The sequence below is a fragment of the Rasamsonia emersonii genome (genome assembly GCF_000968595.1).
Source record: "Rasamsonia emersonii CBS 393.64 chromosome Unknown ctg1118621759959, whole genome shotgun sequence".
Lineage (NCBI taxonomy): Eukaryota > Fungi > Ascomycota > Eurotiomycetes > Eurotiales > Trichocomaceae > Rasamsonia > Rasamsonia emersonii.
Window position 1 is genome coordinate 35,591 of NW_013563328.1, and position 21,026 is coordinate 56,616.

At 48.5% G+C, this 21,026-nt stretch overlaps 6 protein-coding genes across 6 annotated transcripts; 2 read left to right on the plus strand and 4 right to left on the minus strand.

The window, feature by feature from the left end:
- Nucleotides 1-1,312: 1,312 nt before the first annotated feature.
- T310_0710 (uncharacterized protein) lies at nt 1,313-2,180 on the minus strand (the record flags this gene model as incomplete). Its single annotated transcript, XM_013476416.1, has 2 exons — nt 1,313-1,440; nt 1,484-2,180. The coding sequence occupies 2 exons, from the start codon at nt 2,178-2,180 to the stop codon at nt 1,313-1,315; spliced, it is 825 nt and encodes a 274-aa protein (XP_013331870.1).
- Nucleotides 2,181-6,130: 3,950 nt separating this feature from the next.
- T310_0711 (uncharacterized protein) lies at nt 6,131-6,669 on the minus strand (the record flags this gene model as incomplete). The annotated part of the gene is made up of 3 exons (XM_013476417.1): nt 6,131-6,266; nt 6,368-6,467; nt 6,552-6,669. The coding sequence occupies 3 exons, from the start codon at nt 6,667-6,669 to the stop codon at nt 6,131-6,133; spliced, it is 354 nt and encodes a 117-aa protein (XP_013331871.1).
- A 2,390-nt stretch (nt 6,670-9,059) lies between these two features.
- T310_0712 (uncharacterized protein) lies at nt 9,060-9,622 on the minus strand (the record flags this gene model as incomplete). The annotated part of the gene is made up of 4 exons (XM_013476418.1): nt 9,060-9,083; nt 9,146-9,291; nt 9,372-9,521; nt 9,610-9,622. The coding sequence occupies 4 exons, from the start codon at nt 9,620-9,622 to the stop codon at nt 9,060-9,062; spliced, it is 333 nt and encodes a 110-aa protein (XP_013331872.1).
- A 2,143-nt stretch (nt 9,623-11,765) lies between these two features.
- T310_0713 (uncharacterized protein) lies at nt 11,766-13,391 on the minus strand (the record flags this gene model as incomplete). Its single annotated transcript, XM_013476419.1, has 1 exon — nt 11,766-13,391. The coding sequence occupies one exon, from the start codon at nt 13,389-13,391 to the stop codon at nt 11,766-11,768; it is 1,626 nt and encodes a 541-aa protein (XP_013331873.1).
- A 1,357-nt stretch (nt 13,392-14,748) lies between these two features.
- On the plus strand, nt 14,749-15,566 carry T310_0714 (uncharacterized protein; the record flags this gene model as incomplete). The annotated part of the gene is made up of 2 exons (XM_013476420.1): nt 14,749-15,286; nt 15,511-15,566. The coding sequence occupies 2 exons, from the start codon at nt 14,749-14,751 to the stop codon at nt 15,564-15,566; spliced, it is 594 nt and encodes a 197-aa protein (XP_013331874.1).
- A 1,631-nt stretch (nt 15,567-17,197) lies between these two features.
- On the plus strand, nt 17,198-19,258 carry T310_0715 (Siderochrome-iron transporter MirC; the record flags this gene model as incomplete). The annotated part of the gene is made up of 5 exons (XM_013476421.1): nt 17,198-17,430; nt 17,483-17,613; nt 17,673-18,407; nt 18,461-19,122; nt 19,178-19,258. 5 exons carry the CDS (start codon nt 17,198-17,200, stop codon nt 19,256-19,258), a joined length of 1,842 nt encoding a protein of 613 aa, XP_013331875.1.
- Between the last annotated feature and the right edge of the window lie 1,768 nt (nt 19,259-21,026).

Here is a 21,026-nt window from a genome sequence, read left to right on the forward strand (position 1 = left end):
AGATACCCTTGAAAGCAAGGAAAAAAGAAAAGTACGCAAAAGGGGAAGAGAGAAAATGTCTGATTCTGATGTCCGATATACTTACTGTACGTGTATAGATACCTACCTTGCAACCGCTTTGTTTCGTGGCTGTTTCTTTATTTTGTTTTGCCTTTTTTTCTTTTCTTTTCTTTTCTTTTTTTTTCTTTTACCCCTGTTCTGTCCTGTTCTGTTCCGTTATGTTCTGTCAACCTAATCAATAAATAATGACGATGCATTCATTATTAGCAGCCAGTATACTCCGTAGTGCCTACTGCGTGAAAAAAATTAAATAATCCTTTTTGTTTTTGTCAACTGGATATACAATGCAAGACTTACTTGCTTACTTATCTCAAGTATTGTCTGTTTGTCTTTCTACTGACTGTTTAATTAAATGTCTGTTCGGTCACCCAGTCAGTCAGTCGCTCACTCGCTGAGTTGCAGCAATAGAGAGGTAGGTAGAGAGATAAATTAAAAAAATAAGATTAAACGAGAAAAAAAAAATAGAATTGAGTTGGCAAGGAAAGGCAAGATAAATAAAATAAAAAAAATACATAACTACCTCGCTAGGTAGGTAGCTACCTAGGAAGGGTAGATACCTGGCATGGCAGGTTGGTTTCTGGCTCCGTTTTCATGTAGTACAGGTAGTAGGTACTAGATAGGTAGGTAGGAATAATGCCCATTTATTTGGATTTGGTTTTGGATTCCTGTCTGTCTGTCTCCATGGAACTAAATTGAATTGAAAAACGAACAAGAGACTAACTACCTAACTACCTAATAAGCAAGAGTCGATGGTTGAATAAGACATACGTAGAATACAGAAGCGGAACGAGCTGACCAGTTGACTGACTGAGTAACAATAATATTCCTGATGTAATATAATCAATACGCCGAGACCAGGTAAAGAAAGCCATTCCATTCCATTTCTTTGTTTGTCATTCATTCGATAGTAATGACACGACAGGTACAGTCAAATCAATGGTAATGAGACAAGACAGACGAGAAAAGACAAGACAATGAATGAGACAATGAGACAACAGCGCGATACTCCGAAAAGAGGAAAATAAGGAAATGAAATGAGAAGACAGAGCAACAAGAAGATGAATGAAATGAGACAAAATAAATGAAACTCCAGATTTAGACCGGCCCTTCCCTCCATCAATAATTTATTATCCGTCAATGAATGATTAATGAAGACAATTCTTCCATGCCTTGCGCTGTGTAGAATGTTCCTCCTTTCTAGATTAATGTGAGATGTAGATAGGTGTTCATTTCGTGTGACGAGTAGATGAATTCAATGGTTGAGAGGCAACGCGGATTCGATCAGCGGCGGTATTGGTGCAATAGGAAAAGCGGATGTTATGATGAAGAGGATGACGGCGACGACGACGATGATGTAGACCAGCCGATCGAATCTATAATCTGCCCACTCCGCAAGTTGCTGCTAACTGCTCTCATATCGTACTCATCAACGGTTGTCGCTGAGAACGATGCAAATGCGCAACATGCTCCGGCTTCATCCACGGGTACCAGGCACCACACCACTCAACCACTCCGTATCTAGGCAGTGATTTGGACCGGGATCTGCCACGTGCCATGAACTCGCCATCGCGAAGTCTCCGTTGTTCCCGAACCGTCGGACATCTCTTTTCCTTGATGAAGCGGTAGAATTTGCACTGGATTCCTTGGATTCCACGCCGTTGACGTCCAGGAAACTGTCTGCTGTAACACTCTTGGACCTCTTTCCATTCCTTCTCGAGGTCAACGCGATGGTACCATATGAAGTACATCTCTTCCTCGTCGTACTTTGGCCGGGGTGGCCTACGGCTCTCGGTCGGGTTGGTTGAGGTGCTGGATACCGAATCGAACCGCTCATACCGATACTGTCCCGAGTCTCCGTGGTCAAACCCCGATTGGCGAATCAAGGACGTTTCCTCACGACTAGGCGTTGATTGTTCGGGACGGTACCGAAAATCTTCGCGAGGCGAGAACTGGCCATTCTGATAACCGTGGTGGTACTGATGGTCGGGTGTTCTAGGCTGTTGGGAGCCTGTCTCCTCGCTCTCCGCGGGATTAAGAAGCGCATCGATGGATATCCGATCTGGTCGACCACGCACCGGCGTGGAGCGGGATTCGGATAATGATTCTTGAAGACGCAGCATTCTTCGTCCTTTAATCAGTCCGAATCTTTGATGATTCGAATGGCCGTTTCAGTGACAGCGATGAGGACTGTAATCAATATGAGGAAGAGAGTTCAAAACGTATATTTCCCCGGTCAGGGTGCTCGAAATTAAAGAGTTTCTTTCGAGATGGAGACAGCATGAAGACAGTTTCGTCTGGACTGCATAGGGTCGGCCCGTTGACCTGAGCTCCCCAATCTTCGGCCAGATCGTCAGCTCTTCCAAGTCGACTGCTGTCGAATGGCAACTCAGGAACAGAAGACAGGTTCCAAACGGAGACTCGACCTGACCTTTATGCGGTCGATCCTCGTATGTGTACGTTCCAGTTTGCCTAGAAGTGGTTAGTCGTTGTGAAACCAGACGCCTGCCATAAAGTGAACAAGGCACGTACAAGGGAGCGTCTGTAAGTGGAGACAATACTGAACTCTGTGATATTTGAGATCTATGACTAGCGTGATGCCAGGAGGGAGAAAATTCCAGGTCACTGAAGAAAAATCCAAGACATTTATGACCGATTAGGGTAAACCAGTTGAAAATCCGGAGCGCGCGCTAAAAGGCTCAAAGGGTGACATAAAATGCAGGGGAACGTTTTCTCATCTACTCCGTAACAAGCGCAGCTGACGACCAAGACGGCATGGGTCTAGAAAGGAAAGCCTTCCAGTGTCAGTGCTGGGCAGTTAGGCAGGGACTAGGCAAATCACTTCTCCCTGTGGTACATGTGAATCAGAAGATCCAACGGAGATCGACTTCAATACACCAAGGAGATCGCATTTCCAGTTTAATGGCGCGGTCCCGGTGGCAAGAAGGGGCTCGGATGCGTCCGTGACAAGAGATGAACAAGCACACTCCCCAGTTTCCAGAACCAAATCACAGCAGATCTCGGAGATCAAGAGTTGGCTCGTCATACACTATTCCGCGAGGTCGAGGGACCAGATTGGCCGAAGATTCCTAGCAATTCGAACACGTCAAAATGCCAGGAACCCCTAGAGGAGTCTTTGCATGGTATGTCTAGGAAGAGAGTTTCGTCGTCCTTTCAGCAGCAAAGAGCATCACCCTAAATGCCTGTTATGGACTGGCGGATCGTCGAGGCATGACAGGTCGTCGACCAACCCCGGTAGAATGGGTATCGGAGGAATCAGACAAAAACACCGATGGGCGGGACGAGATGGCCAGGGTAAAGGCTCACAAAGGCCTTCAGCTGGAATTTACTTCAAAAAAAAGAGCCAAAGACTGGAAGGTGGGGAAAGGCTTCTGGACCAAAGAAAGGAAAGCAACATTGCGGCGCATCATCCTGTCTTTGACAAACTATTGCCCCAAATTCGGTAGACCAGGGCGCTTAGAGGCCCTGCATGAAGATGAAGCAAACGCTAGGGTAGACGCAAAAATGACCAGATTTACGGTCCCATCCTGACGGACTGGCTGACATGGGCAACTGTATCGACACCCACCACGACATGCAATGCAGGACAATGAGATCCAACGGTGGAGACCCCGAAGGGGCATGGCCGATTATTCCCCGGAGGATCATCCACCGATCAGCTTGACGATTGATATTATTAATCTCGCTGCTGGCCGGCCCAACGGCAGTGACACTGGGGAACGTGATAGATGAGCTGGAAACCAGATTCTTGGGCTAGCCATGCAAGGTCGTCAACACTTTTCACCGACCGTCTTCGTCATTGCGGCCGGGCGAGAGACGGACTGAACAGGAGGCGAACAAATGAGATGATCCCAAGAGACAGGATGGAGACAACCAACGTGGCCATCGAGGGTCGATTGGGTGCTGCGAGCTCTAGCATGCAGTGGCTCTGCGTCTGAACCGTGGTATTGGGACCAAGAGGCAAATAGGATCAATGGGCACAAGCGACCGTCACAAATGCAAGAAGACGGGGTGACAGGCCTGCCGCGCGACAAGCCTGAAGACGTCAAGGGTGGCCAGCACAACGCTGCATGCTGCCTGGGAGATTGGTCGAGCAGGGCTGCTCTGGGATCCAAGACACGTCGCGAAGGGACGCCATGCTGCCCGCCAAGCTTAGCATCCCTCGATTGTGCTGCGCCGCAACAAGCCGAAATGCCATAGGCAGGCAGTCCGGGAGCTCTTTGTCTGTCAATTGCCGCCTAAGGGAGTCAGTTAGGGGTGTGTTACGAACGGACTAGCAACGCACCGAGCCAAATGGATCTGTAGTGGACCACGGCCGTTGCCTGACAGGGTCCAATGATGAAACGATAAATGAGGCTCTGGAGTTGGAGGCAATCGCGCGGTGATGGCTGAGTTCTCGGCCTGGGGGCGCGCAGGTGTGGCTCCGATGGAGAACGAACGGAGGAACGATGGGGGGGATCGCCCGTCCATTCCGGCCGAAAGCAGCCAAGCGGCCCGTACCGTTCCTTACCGTACCGCACGCGATACCGTACCGACAAAGGAGCGTTGCTCTTACAGCATTATGATTATGTTCCTGAAGGTACAGTCAGCAGGCACAGACACTCGCTGTGTTCCTTGGACAGGGATTGTGCCGTCCGGTCGGTTATCACGGGAGAGAATGACTGAGCTGCTCGTGCCCTAGATGATCTGCCCTAAATCCCAGCTTCGCCATGGATACGGAACATGGATGGTTCGTCGTTGGGAGATCGGTGCGGCCAGGTATCCAACCGAAGCTAATGACCCGATTCACCCGAGATTATCAGCATTGGGCCATGGCGCTCATTACATCAGACTTTTCGGTGTCAACCGTTCTGTATTATCCAAATTCTCTGTGCCACTGTGGCTGGCGAAGAACGACTGAATACAATGACTGTGAGGCACTGGGATCGGACTGGATGGATGGCGATCATCATGGCATAATTTCTCGCCAGAGTCGTTGTGACAGAAGCAGTTATCTCTTCGACTTCGCTGCGCCTGCATTCCCTTATTCTCCTATTCTCCTATTCATTAGCCACCAGCCTGCCTTTTCTTTTTCTTTGTTCTCAACGGCAGGCCGCAGATGCTTCAAGTCAGGTGACTCGACAGGCAGTACCAAGGGGTTCCCCGCAGCCTGCCTTCTTCCATTCTTTCGACAAGTTCTAACTTTCTCTTATTGATGGTTAATCATCCTTCGAGGGTCTCTGAGGGCTATCCATTGGACGTTGTGATGATTGTTGACAAAACACCATTTTAGGTTGATGGTACCGTATTGCCCTAACAGAGGAAATCAGTACAGTACAGTACATTCATTCAGAGTACCCCGTCCAGGGTCCCTCGATCGTGTGCGCTCCGGTGTAACTCGCACTCTGATGTGATAGGCAGGTTCATTTAGCTAGTTTCGACTCCTAGGTGTGGTTGTTCATTCTCATGGTGCCACCCTCGATGATAGATACAATTTAATTCCAAATCTCATAACAGTGGCCAGGTGACAACGCAGTCAGTGGCTCGAAATATCCCCTGCTGCACAACATGGTCCAGAATCAGTCCCTGCCGTTTGTTCAGAACGTTTGCAACGATCAGGTGGCACTCTGATGACACTGCCAACAACGCTACTCGGCTTTCTCCAGTCCTGATTCGCTGCGCGCCTGCAATGTGCATCGATCTTTGCGCTTCCCTCACGCGCGAAGTGCCCCAGAAACCCTCGAGACCCATGCTGTTACACGGTAATTGAGCCAAAATTAACACAACTCGAGTCAAAACTCAAGGAGACTTTCTATGTATATCTCAAGAAGTAGCCGCCGGGCTAATAAGCGCCATAATTTCCCCCTACCCAACTTGGGCTGTTCCTCATGACAGGATATTAATTTAATATAGGGATCAGCCGAGTAAGATTCGCCGCCTTCTGCAAACGTCATAAAAATGAGTCGTCTTTTTTTTTCCCCATTCTTTCTATTTTCTGCGGGTTCTCTTGTCTTCTCCCCCCCCCCCCCCCCCTTTTTTTTTTCCACCTGCTGTCGAAAAAGTGCTGGAGTCCTCAAACGGTGGGGGTTCCCTTGGAAATGGGTGGCCCAGTAAACCATTCTTGTATCACAGGCACAGGAGTACCATGTTTGAGACTTAGGTGCATACCCAGGTAACCTCCTGCTGTGCCGCCTGCTTGCTTTGGGTCGCTGCAGCGGCGTAGCGTCAGATGAATCTATTTTTTTCAAGCGAAAGGAACTCGAAACTTCGAATCTTTAGTTACTGTTGTAGGCTTCTCCATACAGCTCACGACGCGCGCTTGTTACCTTTAGGGCTTCGGCTTGTTGAGTCCACATGGGCGGCGAACGACAGCCTGTTGTCCCTAAAAAACCCGCCGGATATTAGTCCACCTTTCCCACACTAGTAATGCGTAGTACCATCCGTAAGGGGGAAAGTCGTCTTTCAACTGGTCCTCCAAGACTCACATCACAAACAGGCCTTGCGCATGAAGTGTGTGGCATACTTCAGGTCCATGTGCCAATCGCGTTTATGCAGCCCAGACTCCGTGGGTTTTTCTGCAGAGTTACTCCATCCAGGGTCCGGAACATGCATGGCTTTGAACGTCTGGGGTGGAGCCCAACCGAGAACCATTCAATGGAGTCATTGTTGGTCAGAAGTTGACCAGACAGATCAGATGGTTTGAATGACCACTTATTTATCTCCCTCGTGCTGGAGAAAGAGTCAGTCTGCAGCCTGATCGGAAGGTTTCCAGTCCGACTGCTCCGTACAGGCGTCTCGCAACTCGAAGCTCATCCACGAAAATTCTCCGCAGGTGTGAGGATGCAAAACTTGCGCAAGTTGGCCAGCTCATCGATGCATAGAGACATTGCAAGACATCCTTGAACCCAATACGTGTCGCACACTCTACATATCCAAGTAGTCATCTGGACAGATTGAGTATCACTGCGGAACCGCGTACTAGTCATTACCGTTCCTAGTTCTTCAACGGTCTGACTCGCAATGAAACTCTTTAAGGTTATATTCAGCTGCACAACCTCATCTTGTTAGGGGTCCGATAGTCGACCACTGCGACGCCGGAGTAGTATGGGGTGGGGGCATCTCTGCAGCGGCATTAGCAGAAGGTGGTATTATTCTGAGTGGACGGGATCCACTTTAAAAAGGACAAAAAACCTGACAATTTGATTGAAGGATGACTGTGCCGCATTGGCATTGTCATTGTATTTCATTTGACTTTGCCGCGCCACATAGTCAGTTGCTTCGTGCGGGGTCCTCACGACGAGCATTGCAGGAGTTAATCGGTAGGCGTGGAAAAAAAAGGTGGCGATTGTCTTTCTGAAGACTGCTGCGTCGTTTCATAGTTCAGCCTGAAGAATTAACTGGAGGAACATCTTTGTGAGAGTGGTCAATGGTGTATGTCAACTGCCTTGGGTAGGAAAGCAGGAAATCGCCAACGGCTTCTACAACGGGAAGGAGTGGTGACGAATCTGGTCCTTCCCTCAAGGCAAAAAATAGCAGAGTGCTCTTGCCATTTCTAAAACTACTCCGTACACAATCCTTATACTCTTGTCGTCCACCAACAAACCATCGCTGTGCACACTGCAACAAAGCCGTGGTTTCCCGTTCCCTCTGTCTTGTTCTCTTCGCTCTGGGCTAGGGCGACAAGCCTTGAGAACTCTTCGGGAGGCGTTTGTCTGAGAAACGATCATTGAAACACCATCTTGTTTCAGGATCAAACCTTTTTGATCTCTTCATATCATTGGTGCCAGCAGAGAAACTTGTAGCTGCGTTAAGCAATCAGGTAACGCGCTGCGGTTTTCAACGCTCCTCGCTTCTTTGTGTTACCTGATAGCTTGCAATATCTTCGTTTGGGGAGTCTATGCACGCATCTCCTTACAAAGAAAGTGTGATATCCAAAAATATAACACAGAAAGTGCTAACGTATGTCAAGTCAACCCCACGCTGCAAACACAAAAATGAGCTCCAAGATCGTCACCTTGCTTCTCTGACAAAGAAACCCAATCATCGACAGATGAGCCCTTCGCGAGTACGGCTTCCTGCATTTGCACCAAATTGACACATTTCAGACGGTATATCGGTTCCAAGGGATGCGAGATCTCCATGTGCTTTGTTTTTGCTTTTTCTCGGTTCCCTCCGACCCGCGATCCAGGTACCTGTAACCATTTTGACGGGTATAGCTGATGGTGCTACCACGGTACCACCACGGTGTTGCTCGATCGTACGTCAGTTTTACCCAATTTGTATTACATTGACGGAAAGTCAGAGTGACTCATTTCCTTGTCGCGGTTTTCGGCTATTCAAATGTCTACTCAGTGACAAGTGATGCGTACGAGTAAAGGACAATTGGAAACACAGTGGCAACTCGACCAAAGCAGAACTGAAGCAAGAACCTCCGGTCTCTGAAATCGAATCTGTCTGATTTCTATGCATTTTGTGAAGTCTTGTATTTCACTCCGTACTTTATGTTTCACTCTGTCGACGTTTGACCTATAATTAAACTCAGGCTTACCAGGGATACCCTAATACAGACAATGTAGAGCCTGATGATCTTTTGAACGCCCCACTTTGGGCTTCTGGAGTGCCGAGCGCGGTTCTTGCCAGTAACATCTACTCGCCTGCGAGGAATTATTTTTCTCTTTCGTTCATCCTGTTTACTGGATCCCTGGACCTCAACAAGTGCGCTGCTTTCGATACAAGGATGTCTTACATTGGTCTGTGATGCGTCCAAATTTCTTCCTACCAATCTTCGTAGCTCATCCACCACGCTCGATAGTTACACATCAATGGGCCCTGGTTTCTGCCCGGGGTAAGAGTTCAGTGATTCGAGGCATGTTATTCTTGTGCAACTTGTTTTGCTTACTAGGAAATTCCGTGAAGGGAATTACACAAGGGATGCCTGCCTGATACAGGCCCGAAGGAGAGGAACGACAAGTGGGGTTTATTTTCATGTTGGGTTCCAACGTTCAGATCAAACTGATGCCAGGATCCTGGTCGAAACCAGTACGTTCCCTTGCCCGGGCAGATGGAAGTATGACAGAATTTTGGTTACCATTTCTTTGGATAGCACCCGGACACAAGCAGATAAACAGAGAAGGTAGGTAGTATCAGCATCCGATGCATTGGCAATAATGGAGCCCAAAGCCGCGTATGGGAGAGTACAAATCCTGGCGAGGATTGTCCCCGCATACCCATTATCTAATGCATGTGTATAATTTCCGTAGAATTCCATTTTTTAGAGAGGTTAGAAGGGGAGAAAGGTGGAATGGAAAACAAACAAACGAAGAGCTTCCAATTGAGGAACAAAGAACAAAGAACGAAAACAGCAAACATTGGGAAAGAAGAAGGACAAACAGACAACCCATCTGTATTAGGGTTCGGTGACTTCTTGCCGTGTGCATGGGTATGGGCATGGCCGTGTACTGTACCTACATTATGTCCACATGAGCAATTGACCAGTCAAGTCCAAGTCGCCAACGACGAAAGACAACCCAGCACCACCATGTACATACATACATACAATAGACATGATTCAATCCTCCACATAGACACAGCACAATGACCTTGTCTCGAAGACCTCCTTGCTTGTTTTCTTGTTTGTCTGTTTGCTTTATCCCTAGACAGTGATGTAATGACGTAATTCTCAACCAGCCAACAGGAAGGGGGTACCTCTACAGTACATGTATTCTGTAGTTGTATTACCAATGGCCATCACCATCTCAAAGAGAAGAAAGAGTGAACCTTTGAATTTTATGTCCGTGGATAATAGATACTACGTCTTTATACTATAGTTATAACTATAAGTACTGCATGTACAATCATTAATGGGATATGAGATATAGAACGCGTCCTAGAGTATGAAAAAGCTACATACACATACAAATAGGCATGTAGACATGGATATAATTCATTCTTTATTTCGACATATAGATTTTCTTATAGAAATATAGTCTATTTGTTCTCTTGCTAGCTAGTACGCTTTACGCTTTTTTTTTCTTATTACTCTCTTGTTGCTGCTGCTGTCACTGTTTTCTCTCTCTCTTTCAATAGTCATAATTAGTCTATATCTATCTATCCATCTATCTACAGATATATAGATATATACAACATCACCGCTCAATGCACAGACTAGGAGATAGAATCTACAGTGTAAAGAAACGAAGACCGAAATGGAATCGATTCAATAAGAAAGTACATACGTCGCTCACATATACAGACAACTCAATTATTGACTATTACTATCTAGAAAGACTGTATCGAATGAAGATACATCAGAAAGGTTGGTGAGGAAGAAGAAGAGGTAGAAGATCAATATTATATTAGTCGCATGGTTATATTTATATTTATGTATCATTTCTGCCAGCCACAGCGATCTTTTTTTTTTGAGTTTTGTCTTTGCAGGTCAGTTTCTGTTTTCGACTGATTTCATCTACCAACGAATGTGAAAAATGTTGATGGTGCGCTATATAAAATAAAGTCTGATGATCGCTGAAAAGGTCATAATTAGGTCTGAGAATGTGTCAGATATAGGATTAGATTAGGGCATATATATTATATCACACGGTTTCTCTCCCTTTCCATGTGGTGAACTGCGGCTTAGAGAGGAGCAGTTATATATATATATCTCCAGGGACAGTCCACCGAAAAGGACCCTTGTGACAACTGCTCTGTGAGGCAATATAGAGAGAGAGAGCAGTTGCTTTTGCGTTCTTCGAGTAGAGTAGTCTAATACACAGCTGGAAAGACTGCCGTGTGTTGCTTGATGATCATCAGATCAGAAAAGGGCCAGCATGGTGACCTTATTAGGGAGAGTCCTTGGCCTCTACCAAGACTGATTCAGGAACTCTTCTGGGAATATCTGCCTGTTCAGGACCCTTGATTCACATGTTGGGGGCGAAAAAAAGAAAAAGTTGTCTTCTGTCAACGCTGCTAGAAGTAACTCGACTCATAGTACATAGATACAAGGTCTGAGTTGAGTATCCTCTGATTACATTTCAGGTGCGTGAATACTCGCCTCTACATATTGTGTGTAAGTTAAACAGGAATGCCTCCACGACAGTTCAGGATGAAATGAGTACGAATATCAGGTTCAGAACCCTAGCGGTGAGCTGGTGTGGCGATGTGACATACAGTAGAAAAATGATATTATCGATCCAGGCCATTGATGAGATGGTGGAATAAGCAAGCTGGCTAGACGTGAAGTAGCTATTAATGGAATCATAGATAGATACCTTTATTCAAGACGTAAATCAAGGATCGTCCCAAGTTTGGAGGTCAGGTCTCGTGGTAGGTCATAATCAAGGCTAATATATAGCAGTCCAGATGATCAGGTAAATGGACTTTCGAGAAGAAACGACAATCGAAGCAGATATTAGGACGGAATGACAAACGAGATATATTAGCATGTAAATTACACTGCAAAAGTCACCGCCTGTCTATGCCAATTCCTTGAAGTTGATCGCGAAACCGGAAATTTCCACAGTACCTAGGTATACATATAACCAAGTCGCTGCCAAGACAAAATCTATCATAAATCAGACATGCTGACCCTGCAGAACTACCATATGCCGTTTCAAGGGTATCGAGTTTCCTATACATAAGATTCCCGTGATGCCTGCCCTGCAAAAACCAAAATAGAAAATGAAATGCTCATTTCTTCACACCAACAGTGCTTACTGTGGTGGAACGGGAATCGACTCCCAGCCATCTTGCCCTTTTTCACGGTTCATGACCACAACCTGGAGATCTCTGCGACCACAGAATCCGCCGTTGTGGGCAATGCGTTTGACGGTTACAAAGGAACCATCTCCGTCGCCCTTCGCATTAGGCATCCAAACTTTTTCTTCCACCTGGTCGCCCTCAATCTCCGTGCGGCGGGGATTGTACATAGGCAAGCCTGCGATGCTGCTGGCAACATCGTGAACGACCGAATAAAGCTTCTCCAAACGCCGGGTAATCCAAAGCCAGGAGAGAGTTCCGGGATCATAGGAGACCCGGATGAAGGGATTCATGTAGATTCCGGTGTCTGAGATCTCGTCGACACTCGTCGGAGTATCCTGGATGTCCGCATGGATAAGACAACATTCAGACGACTCCCAGAAAAGATCCTTTTCCGCGCGAAACCGAACAGGACCACGTCGCTCCCCCTTTGGTGGGATGTCTGTGGTTTGGAAGAATCGCCTCTCAGCGGATCGATCACGAGGGCTCTTGCCGTCTTGCCTCGTCCCAGGCCCTTGGAAATACTTCGCGTCGAAAGCTACCATACCACCCCAGCAACTGCGGACACGGACTGCATCTTTCTGGTCCAGCACATCCTGTCGGCTTTGACCCGCGCCGGCTGATGTGAACCAGGGGTAAAAAGGTAGTCCCATGCTGTAGCCTTGCAGATCGCGGGTGGCAAAAGTATCGTAGAATTTAAATGGGTTTATGAAATCGACTGCACAGGCGGCTCGGTATCGCGTCGCCCCATCAGCACCAATGTTTGTCGAAAATAGAAGCTGCACTGCGTCCAAGGGGTCGAAGTACACGTCGTTTAAGTAGAGGAGTTTATCATATCGGGTATCAAGGTCTTCGTCAAGGGGGCGCAAAGCTCGGTTCCGGACCTCAGCCAAATACGCGATTCGTTTTGTCCGAACTGACCCATCAGGAAGAGTCACCGTCGGAAGCACCGAGAGGTCGAAATGTTCCTCAAATACGATGGATTTGTTGCATGGGACGCGCTCGTCAAACTCGCGAAGAGCACGCTCTCCTTCTTCCCCACTATCGTTTTCGTAGATGCTCAAATACACGTTATCCTCCCCCAGCAGATCGATCAGGTCTAGCACCGCCTGGCTCCATTGCCCTCGTGCCAGTTCCCCTCCCTGGTCGAACAGGCTGGCTGCGATAAACACTTTCTCGTTCCGGGGGTTGCCCCTACCAGGAGTATTTGACTGTAGCACCGACTGTCGCAGAGATTTATAATGCGGTGGCAGATGCGTGTACGACGGTCGGAAGATGAAGGTCAAGATGATGAGGGCGACGAGGACTACCGTGAGCACGTGAAGGACAAAGCATATCCGACGACCACGACATGCTGCACGCCGTCTCGATTGTCGCGGAGAGCGTGCTATTCGACGGAATCCGGATAGCGATGCTGATAGCAGGCGTGATAAAAAGGACCGTTCGCGTCGAAGACCATTGGTCTTGTTCAGGAGATGCGAGGCGAAGTCGGCGTCATCGAGATTGAAGGTTTCCTGAGAATCAATGGACGACCGCTCGGGGAGCTCATACTCATCAGGATGGAGAAGTCGAACGGACATGGTGAAGCATGGCGCATCTCATTCCCATTGATAGAGAGATTGGCAGTGTTCTTTCAAACAAGGACGTGACGAAAACAGGAAGGTCCGCGTAGGCCGCAGCGCCACCAACAGGATAGCTTGCACTAAAGCTGGTCTTTGGCGCCGCACTAGCAGTTTAACCCACACCCACAGGAACGTTCTATGAGCTTATAGAACTGCTTGATGCAGGAAATTCAATGTTCAATACGATAAGCTCATTCTTTGCGCAGAGCTTGTATTTATGGCCGAGCAGATTGCGGCTTTGATTTGTGGTCGTCTTATTAGTGGTCCATATAGTCTCCGATACCTGGCTACCCAACTTCGCCAGTTACTTCACAATTGCATGGCACTTTTTTTTCCTGCTGCTACAACAGCAGTAATCTGGCCCCCTGATACGTTCAGATCGCCCAGAATCCAATACTCTGCTGCCTAGGACGGGCATCAAAGGGGGTGGTAGTTGGTGTTACGCGTCGGGGTTTTGGTTTCCGATGGGGCTGCGGAGGAATCTTCCCGGGGCCGTTTGCCAAGCCCGCTCGGCCGCTGCTACTGTGCCATGCGGGGCGCAAAGCTGTCGTCCAACCACTCTTCGTGATGATGGTGTCATGATGACTTTATGAAAAAAAAATATTAGAATTTTTATTTTATAAATGGTTAATTCTTTTTCTCCTAATAGATATCACTCTGGAGTGTCAGACCGTCAGACGATCGTTTTTGAATCGTCTGGTAATTTAAGCTACCCAGCTAACATACGGAGATAGTTTCTGGCGGCACCAATACTAGCATTCCATCCTGAGGTATCTCAAGATTTCCATAATCGGGAGTCGATCTCCGAAATGAAGTATCCTAGGCGTCTGTACGACTCTAATGGCACGGGTTGGTTTGACGTGGTCGTCGAGTTCAGAACGCCACGTGCCTTGAGTAACAACGAAAATCTTCCGGAGTTGATGTCTTCGACAACGGTATAATGAACGTTATGACCACTTGAAGACATCATTTACGAGAATGTCTTCCGGTGTAGCTGGATCTGACGATTTACTCCGAACTGCTGTCTTTACTTTAAAATCGCGGGGTCCATGGCTCTGACGGGTAATTACCCCGCATCCATGGTTAGTCATGATTCCAACTTTACTGAGGTAGAACTTGGAGAAGACAGATATATCTATGTGAACAACAAACAACTCTGAATTGCAATATTTATTAAAGAAAAATTTCTGAACTATATTCCCAAAGCCGCTGATCGTTTCATATTGGAAGACTGTCCAATCTTGATCTCCGTGCGAATCAAAACTGGTGAAGCGAATATCTGCCGTCCTTCCCCTCGATCAATAATTACCAGACCATGTCCGGTTTCACTTTCGCGAACACCACTCAGAGCGTTCCAAGTGATGAGAAGATTCCGGTAGATTTTGCTATAACAGCTCCTCCGTCGACAGACGTCTGGGCCAAGCCTCCTTCAACCACCAGATTCAATGCACCCATTCTCTACAAAGTCACTCCCCTAAGGTCTTTCAAGCGGGCACGTGTGGCCATTGCTGCCAACTGGAAGACGCTCTACGACCAAGGGGGTCTCATTCTGGTCATTCACGGGCCTGGAGACGAGAAGAAATGGATCAAGACCGGGATCGAGTTCACTGAAGGAAAGCCACACGTCAGCACCGTAGCGAAGGATAGATGGGCAGACTGGAGTTTGCTTCCCGTTCCATCCGGAGGGAACGCAGCCACGATCGAGATCGCCAGGGAAGCAGACGGCAGTCTGTGGGTATACTTGGTGGAGGGAATTCAGCGCTCTCCTGTCAGAGAGGTGACCTGGGCGTTTGAGGACGAGGCGACCAAGGAGTGTTGGATTGGGACATATGCTGCGAAGCCCTCGAAGGAAGGTGAGGATCTGGTTGTCGACTTTCGACACCTCGTCATCGAGGTCATTGAATAAAAATGGCGTGTTTGCAGTCAAAGGGAGTTGTGATGTTTGCCGTCACTGTTGTCCTCTTCGAATCACGTGTATGTTCGAGAGATAGGAGCCCATACGATTCTCCCCGTAGTATCCCTTACGAAAATTCTTGTAATCTACAAATTATGACCATTAGCACTACTGCTCTACCAGGAACGTCTCCAGAGGATTTTGTTTCCACGCTGTCAATGTCATGGTTGCCAATATGACCAATGTAGACCGTCGTGTGCCACCCATTCCATTGACAATCTACGTATCGGCAGATTCGGCACAGGCTGTAGCAGCTCTGGCACATTGAGCATCTTTCCTAAGTGGGTTTCTGTCTTTTCAATGCTAGAAGCCGGCAATTTGGTAGACAACACCATATATGTAGCACGTTATTGCGATTGGGCCTTTCTGAGTAATAAAATAATCAGACCGATGCTTCTCTTGTTTTAGTCTTCCATATACTTCTGACCATCCTGCCTGCTTGATCGATGTGACTCAAACGAGGAGCTCCGAGACTGAGGCACGTGCTTTTCGACGGGCTTGGATATCCCGACAGACACCGACTGTCCACTACTCCGTATACTTAGGGCGTGTAAGCCCCTTGCGCCCCATTCGGCCGGAAAAATCATTATGCAGGCGCTGGCGAGAATACCTAGGTACGGAGTCAATGATCGGCTATGCTGCCATATACTCCCCAAGACATGAAGCAAATAACATGACGGCTGTCCCATGCTCTGGCCAGTAGGGGGCACCTACCCAGGTGGGCAGGTGCCACCTCTGGGCCGTCATCGGCTATCCGGCCGGAACAGGTACACCCGACGTCTGATCTGTCCAGCGCCCGCTGTCTGCTGAAAGCAAGGCATGCCATCGCCATTTCTTGTCACCACAACGTCGTCATTAGCAGACCAGCAGCACGAATCAGGAAACGACAGACACCACAGGGCCCACGGATCCACTTGGTCATGCCGAGTTTCGTCCTCACAGAGGCTGCAGCGTGTGGAACATTCCGCAGCGGGAAGCCATAGGCTCACGAGTCACGAGTCACGAGTCCCGCGACCCCTTCAGCTGATCTTATCTGATCAGATCAAACCCCCCTCCCTCGCCCCCAACGAGACCTCGCCACGCCCATGCAGTCATCATGCAGAGGTGACGCACGACTTCGTACCACCGGCGCCAAATCACTTTTCTTGCAAGGATCCCTGGGTGGTGCACTGCTCGTAATTCGCCAAGGATATTCAGGAACCCAAATAATAATATCTCCCGGAAATTGTGTGTCTGTTTCGGCGCCCTAGCCGTGGGGGGCAATTTCTGTCAAGATTCCTAGCTGCGGGATGCCGGGATACCAGCGGCTACAGCGCCTGCTGCCGTCCGATCCCGCGCACTGTCACCCATCCGACAAGGGTCCGAGTGCCCACGTTGTGTGGCTGCGTTTCTGCCCTGTTGGAGCCCATGCAGTGCGCTGCGTTTATCTGAGCTTCTCCCCCGTCGTTTTTTAAATTTTAATTTTTCCTTGTTCCTTCTTGCATTTCCATGCGCAGAGCACCGGTTGCCTTCCTGCCTCAGCCCACCGTCTCTTGATTGACTGGTTCAGGTCGAACGACGAACGCGCCAGGGAGTCCAACGCCTCTGAGACTACGAGCTATCCTACCTAATACACTGATGCCTGGTGACTCAATCCTGTCCACGCTTCCTACGTCGCGATTTACTCGTTCCCGACACCGCCGTCCGCCGCAAGACCCTCCATATGGACTCTGTTGGGTAGCCTTTGGAAGGAATACGAAAGAACAGGGCCAAGAGGGAACGGACCTTTTCTACTCTTTTAAGGAAGCTGAGCTTGGCGGTCGGCATGAGCATGCTGGACGTATCTTCTCGTATCTCTTACGGAACTCTTGATTCAGAAGAGCCGATGGATGGCAGGGAGGATGAGCGACTGTTATACTCCCACTCAACATACGAGGTGGACAATGATGTTGGGACGGAAGGAGGGGATACTTCTTCCGATGGCGATGTCCAGGAAGGTGTCCGCAAGATTGAGGCTATCAGTCAGACCTGGACGCAGCGGTCTTTAATCATAGCATACTTGGGGTTAGTAGTAACCCACGCTTGATTGCGACGGATCCGACTAACCTGCTCCAAGCATCTTCTTGATGGCCTTTTGCACCTCTCTGGAAGGCCAAACGGTCGCGTCATTGGCTGTATATGCTACCAGCTCCTTCAGCAAGCATTCGTTGATATCCACTGTCCTGGTTGTGCAGAATGTCGTCAACGGTAAGACCGCGGTTCCTGGTTAAGAAACGACGTTGCTCCCATGTGCTAACATCCGGCAGCTGTGATCAAGCCTCCGATGGCCAAGGTAGCAGATGTCTTTGGGAGATTCGAGGCATTCTGTGTCAGTATCCTTATCTATGTCCTTGGATATATCCAAATGGCTGCGTCGACGAACGTGCAAACATACGCATCGGCTCAGATCTTCTACTCTGCGGGATCCACGGGTTTGCAAATCCTTCAACAAGTCTTCATCGCGGACAGCAGCAGCCTGTTGAACCGAGCGCTGTTCGCGCTTTTGCCAGAGCTGCCTTTCCTATTAACAGTGTGGATTGGTCCGACAGTTGCATCTGCGATCCTCAAGCAGACTTCATGGCGTTGGGGGTATGGCATGTGGGCTATCATCTTGCCTTCCGCGTTCTTTCCTCTCGCCCTCTCATTACTGTTGAACCAAAGAAGGGCTATAAGGCTGAGGTTGATCAAAGTGAAGCCGCACAGACGACGCAAATGGTGGGAAGCCTTGCGGGCGACTTGGTTCGATCTTGACATGTTTGGGCTGTTGCTGCTCTCGGCTGCTCTTACGTTGATCTTAATCCCCCTCACTCTGGGAGCCAACCTCAAGGATGGCTGGAAGAGTGACGGCATTGTGGCTATGATTTCGATCGGCTTTGTCTGTCTCATTGTTTTTCCGATGTGGGAATCATCGCGACGGCTCGCCCCTAAACCTTTGCTCTCTCTGCACCTTCTCACCGAAAGGACCGTCCTGGCAGGATGCGCGCTTGCCTTTTTCTACTTCAGTATGTACCACCCTCAACTCCCACTTGACGTCTTGTCACTGACTGGTTATTAGTGGCCTTTTATTTCTCTGTCCAGCCGTACCTATACTCCTATCTGCAAGTCGTACAAAACTATGATGTCGCTGTTGCTGGCCGCGTAACCCAGACCTTCGCGTTCACCTCCACCATCGCAGCATTTGTGGTGTCAGTCCTGATCAAGTACACTCGTCGCTATCGTCCCTTTGTTGTGGCAGGATGTGTCATTTACATCTGCGGTTTGCTGGCCATGTTGTTCTACCGCCAAGAAGGAAGCTCTGTCTTGCAGATCCTTGGAACTCAGATCATGGTGGGCACCGGCGGAGGGCTGCTCAATGTTCCAGTCCAACTCGGCGTACAAGCGTCTGCTCACCATCAGGAGGTGGCCGCGGCCACCGCGATGTTCTTGACAGCACTGGAAATGGGCGGGGCTGTTGGCGCTGCAGTTTCAGGTGCTGTCTGGACCCATCAGATTCCCAGGAAACTACATGCGTATCTGCCTCCGGAAAGCCAGGCAGACGCTGACGAGATCTTTGGCAAGCTCACGAAGGCGCTCTCGTATCCCATGGGATCGCCCACCCGGATTGCTATTAATCGAGCCTACCAGGAGACGATGAATAATCTTCTGTGCTTGGCGCTGCTTGTCTCCCTCCCCATAATTCCTTTGAGTTTGCTGATGAGTAACTATGAGCTCGACAAGGTAAGAAATTTTCATTCTGATATCGCCCGTTCTGAAAAATTGCTAACCATAGTAGATGAGCCAGGGCCGAAAGGGAATAATGATAGGACGCGTCCAGGAGGAAAGGTCTCCAGAAGGCAGGTCCCAGGATGACTGAACACCACACAAAGGTGTTGTAAGGCCTTTTTCTGCACGACTTGCATATCCTGCATTTACCTTTGTTGTTTTCTGTTAATTGCATTCGAGTATTGTATTGTTTCATATAGATAGGACTTACGGGTTATGACTGTGATGGATTTGGTTCATCCCGGAGTTGGGAACCATCTTTTATACCGTCTAGACCCTCTGGGAGATAGAAGTCGAGGGTGGATTCCCTTCTGCGAGACTTCTGGGGTCATTTTGCTGGCTCGAATTGGACCTCGGACCGTTTGATGTCTGTCATATACAATGCAGCAGTTTTAGACCGAGGCTAAACCGTACTGCATATGGCAGTACTAAATAATAGACAAAAAGAGGGCTTGAATCAGAATGGCGAGGCTAGAAATTCCGGGTTGCAAAACATCAAACGTTTCTTGCATGGCAGAAGGGAATACCAAGTTCTGCGCTCTATACCACCACTTTCTTCAATATTCGAAATAAAACTAATTACCTGCATACGTAGGTCTCGATGAGTGGAAAAAGAAAACGGTGATGGATTGATTGGTGTGGACATTTTTAGGGGGCGAAGGAGTCACTCGGCTACTACTACTTGGCTAAGTCCTCGCGCTACTGGGATAGACGCGTGGTATATAATTAAAACACGTTAATAATGACAATTTCCTAGGCCAGGAGCAATAATGAGCCCCGTTTTATCCGGTGTTTCGGCTGAAATATACGCCTTTCTTTTTGTTTTTGTTTTGTTTCGTCATTTGGCTAGTGATTGTCATAAATAATGTTTAATAGATATTTTAAAAATTGCTGCGGTTTGCACTGTACTTCGTAGAGAGAATTGACAGGAATTTTTTTTCTCGCGAGTCTGTGACGAGACTCGACCTATCCGATAACGGTATTTTGGTGATGCCAAGTATTTGTTGCAGTGTTGTGATGAGTACGGTTTAGCCTGTTCCTGAAACAGTTTCATTATTACTCCGTAGAAGGGGGACATTGCACCACGCGCAGGGAGTGGAATGGTCCTACGGAGTAAGTTTTTTTTTCTGCATTTTTTTCTGCGTCTAGCGGAAGAAATCTGAGCCAGCAGCAGCAGTTTCTACTCCCCAAGTTGGGACTATTACCGGCTGTTGGCCCTGCTTTCTGTGTACTCGTATGTAAGACACAGCGACACAGGGGGCAGACAGCGGCAGAGAGATGGAACTCGATGGTAATTGTGGGAGGGGATGCACACAGACAATTTGAAACCCACGGGCCACGATTTGCACAGTGCAATCATATTATTATCGTATCTCGGGAGGGAGGGAGCTAGCCAGACTTAGTGTGAAGTGATGGCACTGAGCGGGCCATGGACCACAGGCCACAGGCCACACAACATCCACCAGAGGAGGCGGTAGCATTGGATCACGGATCAAGAGTCCAGAGCCGGGTGGGTGTTGTGGTGCCAGAAGACAGACCGAGTGCGAAATGAGAACCGAGAGGGTCAGTTTTGGGTTTGTCTGGAGGGGCCATTCGCTGTCACAGACTCTAATTAGCAGCAGCGACTTTGATTTGAGTTAATAGGAGGTTCTGCCAGACCGACGGGGAGTTGCTTAGGTACCTCAGGCTAAGGCCTCGACGCCGTCACATTGGGTTCTTGGGTTGTGGACTTTGGAATTCTTGTAGCGCCTGCTCGCCTCCCTGAGACTGCCTCTCCTCCAGCCATCGGCAAGCAGCCAGCTCGCTACAACACTACCGTGCCATTTACTGCCTGCTTTCTCCTGTTTCCCTCTTCTTTC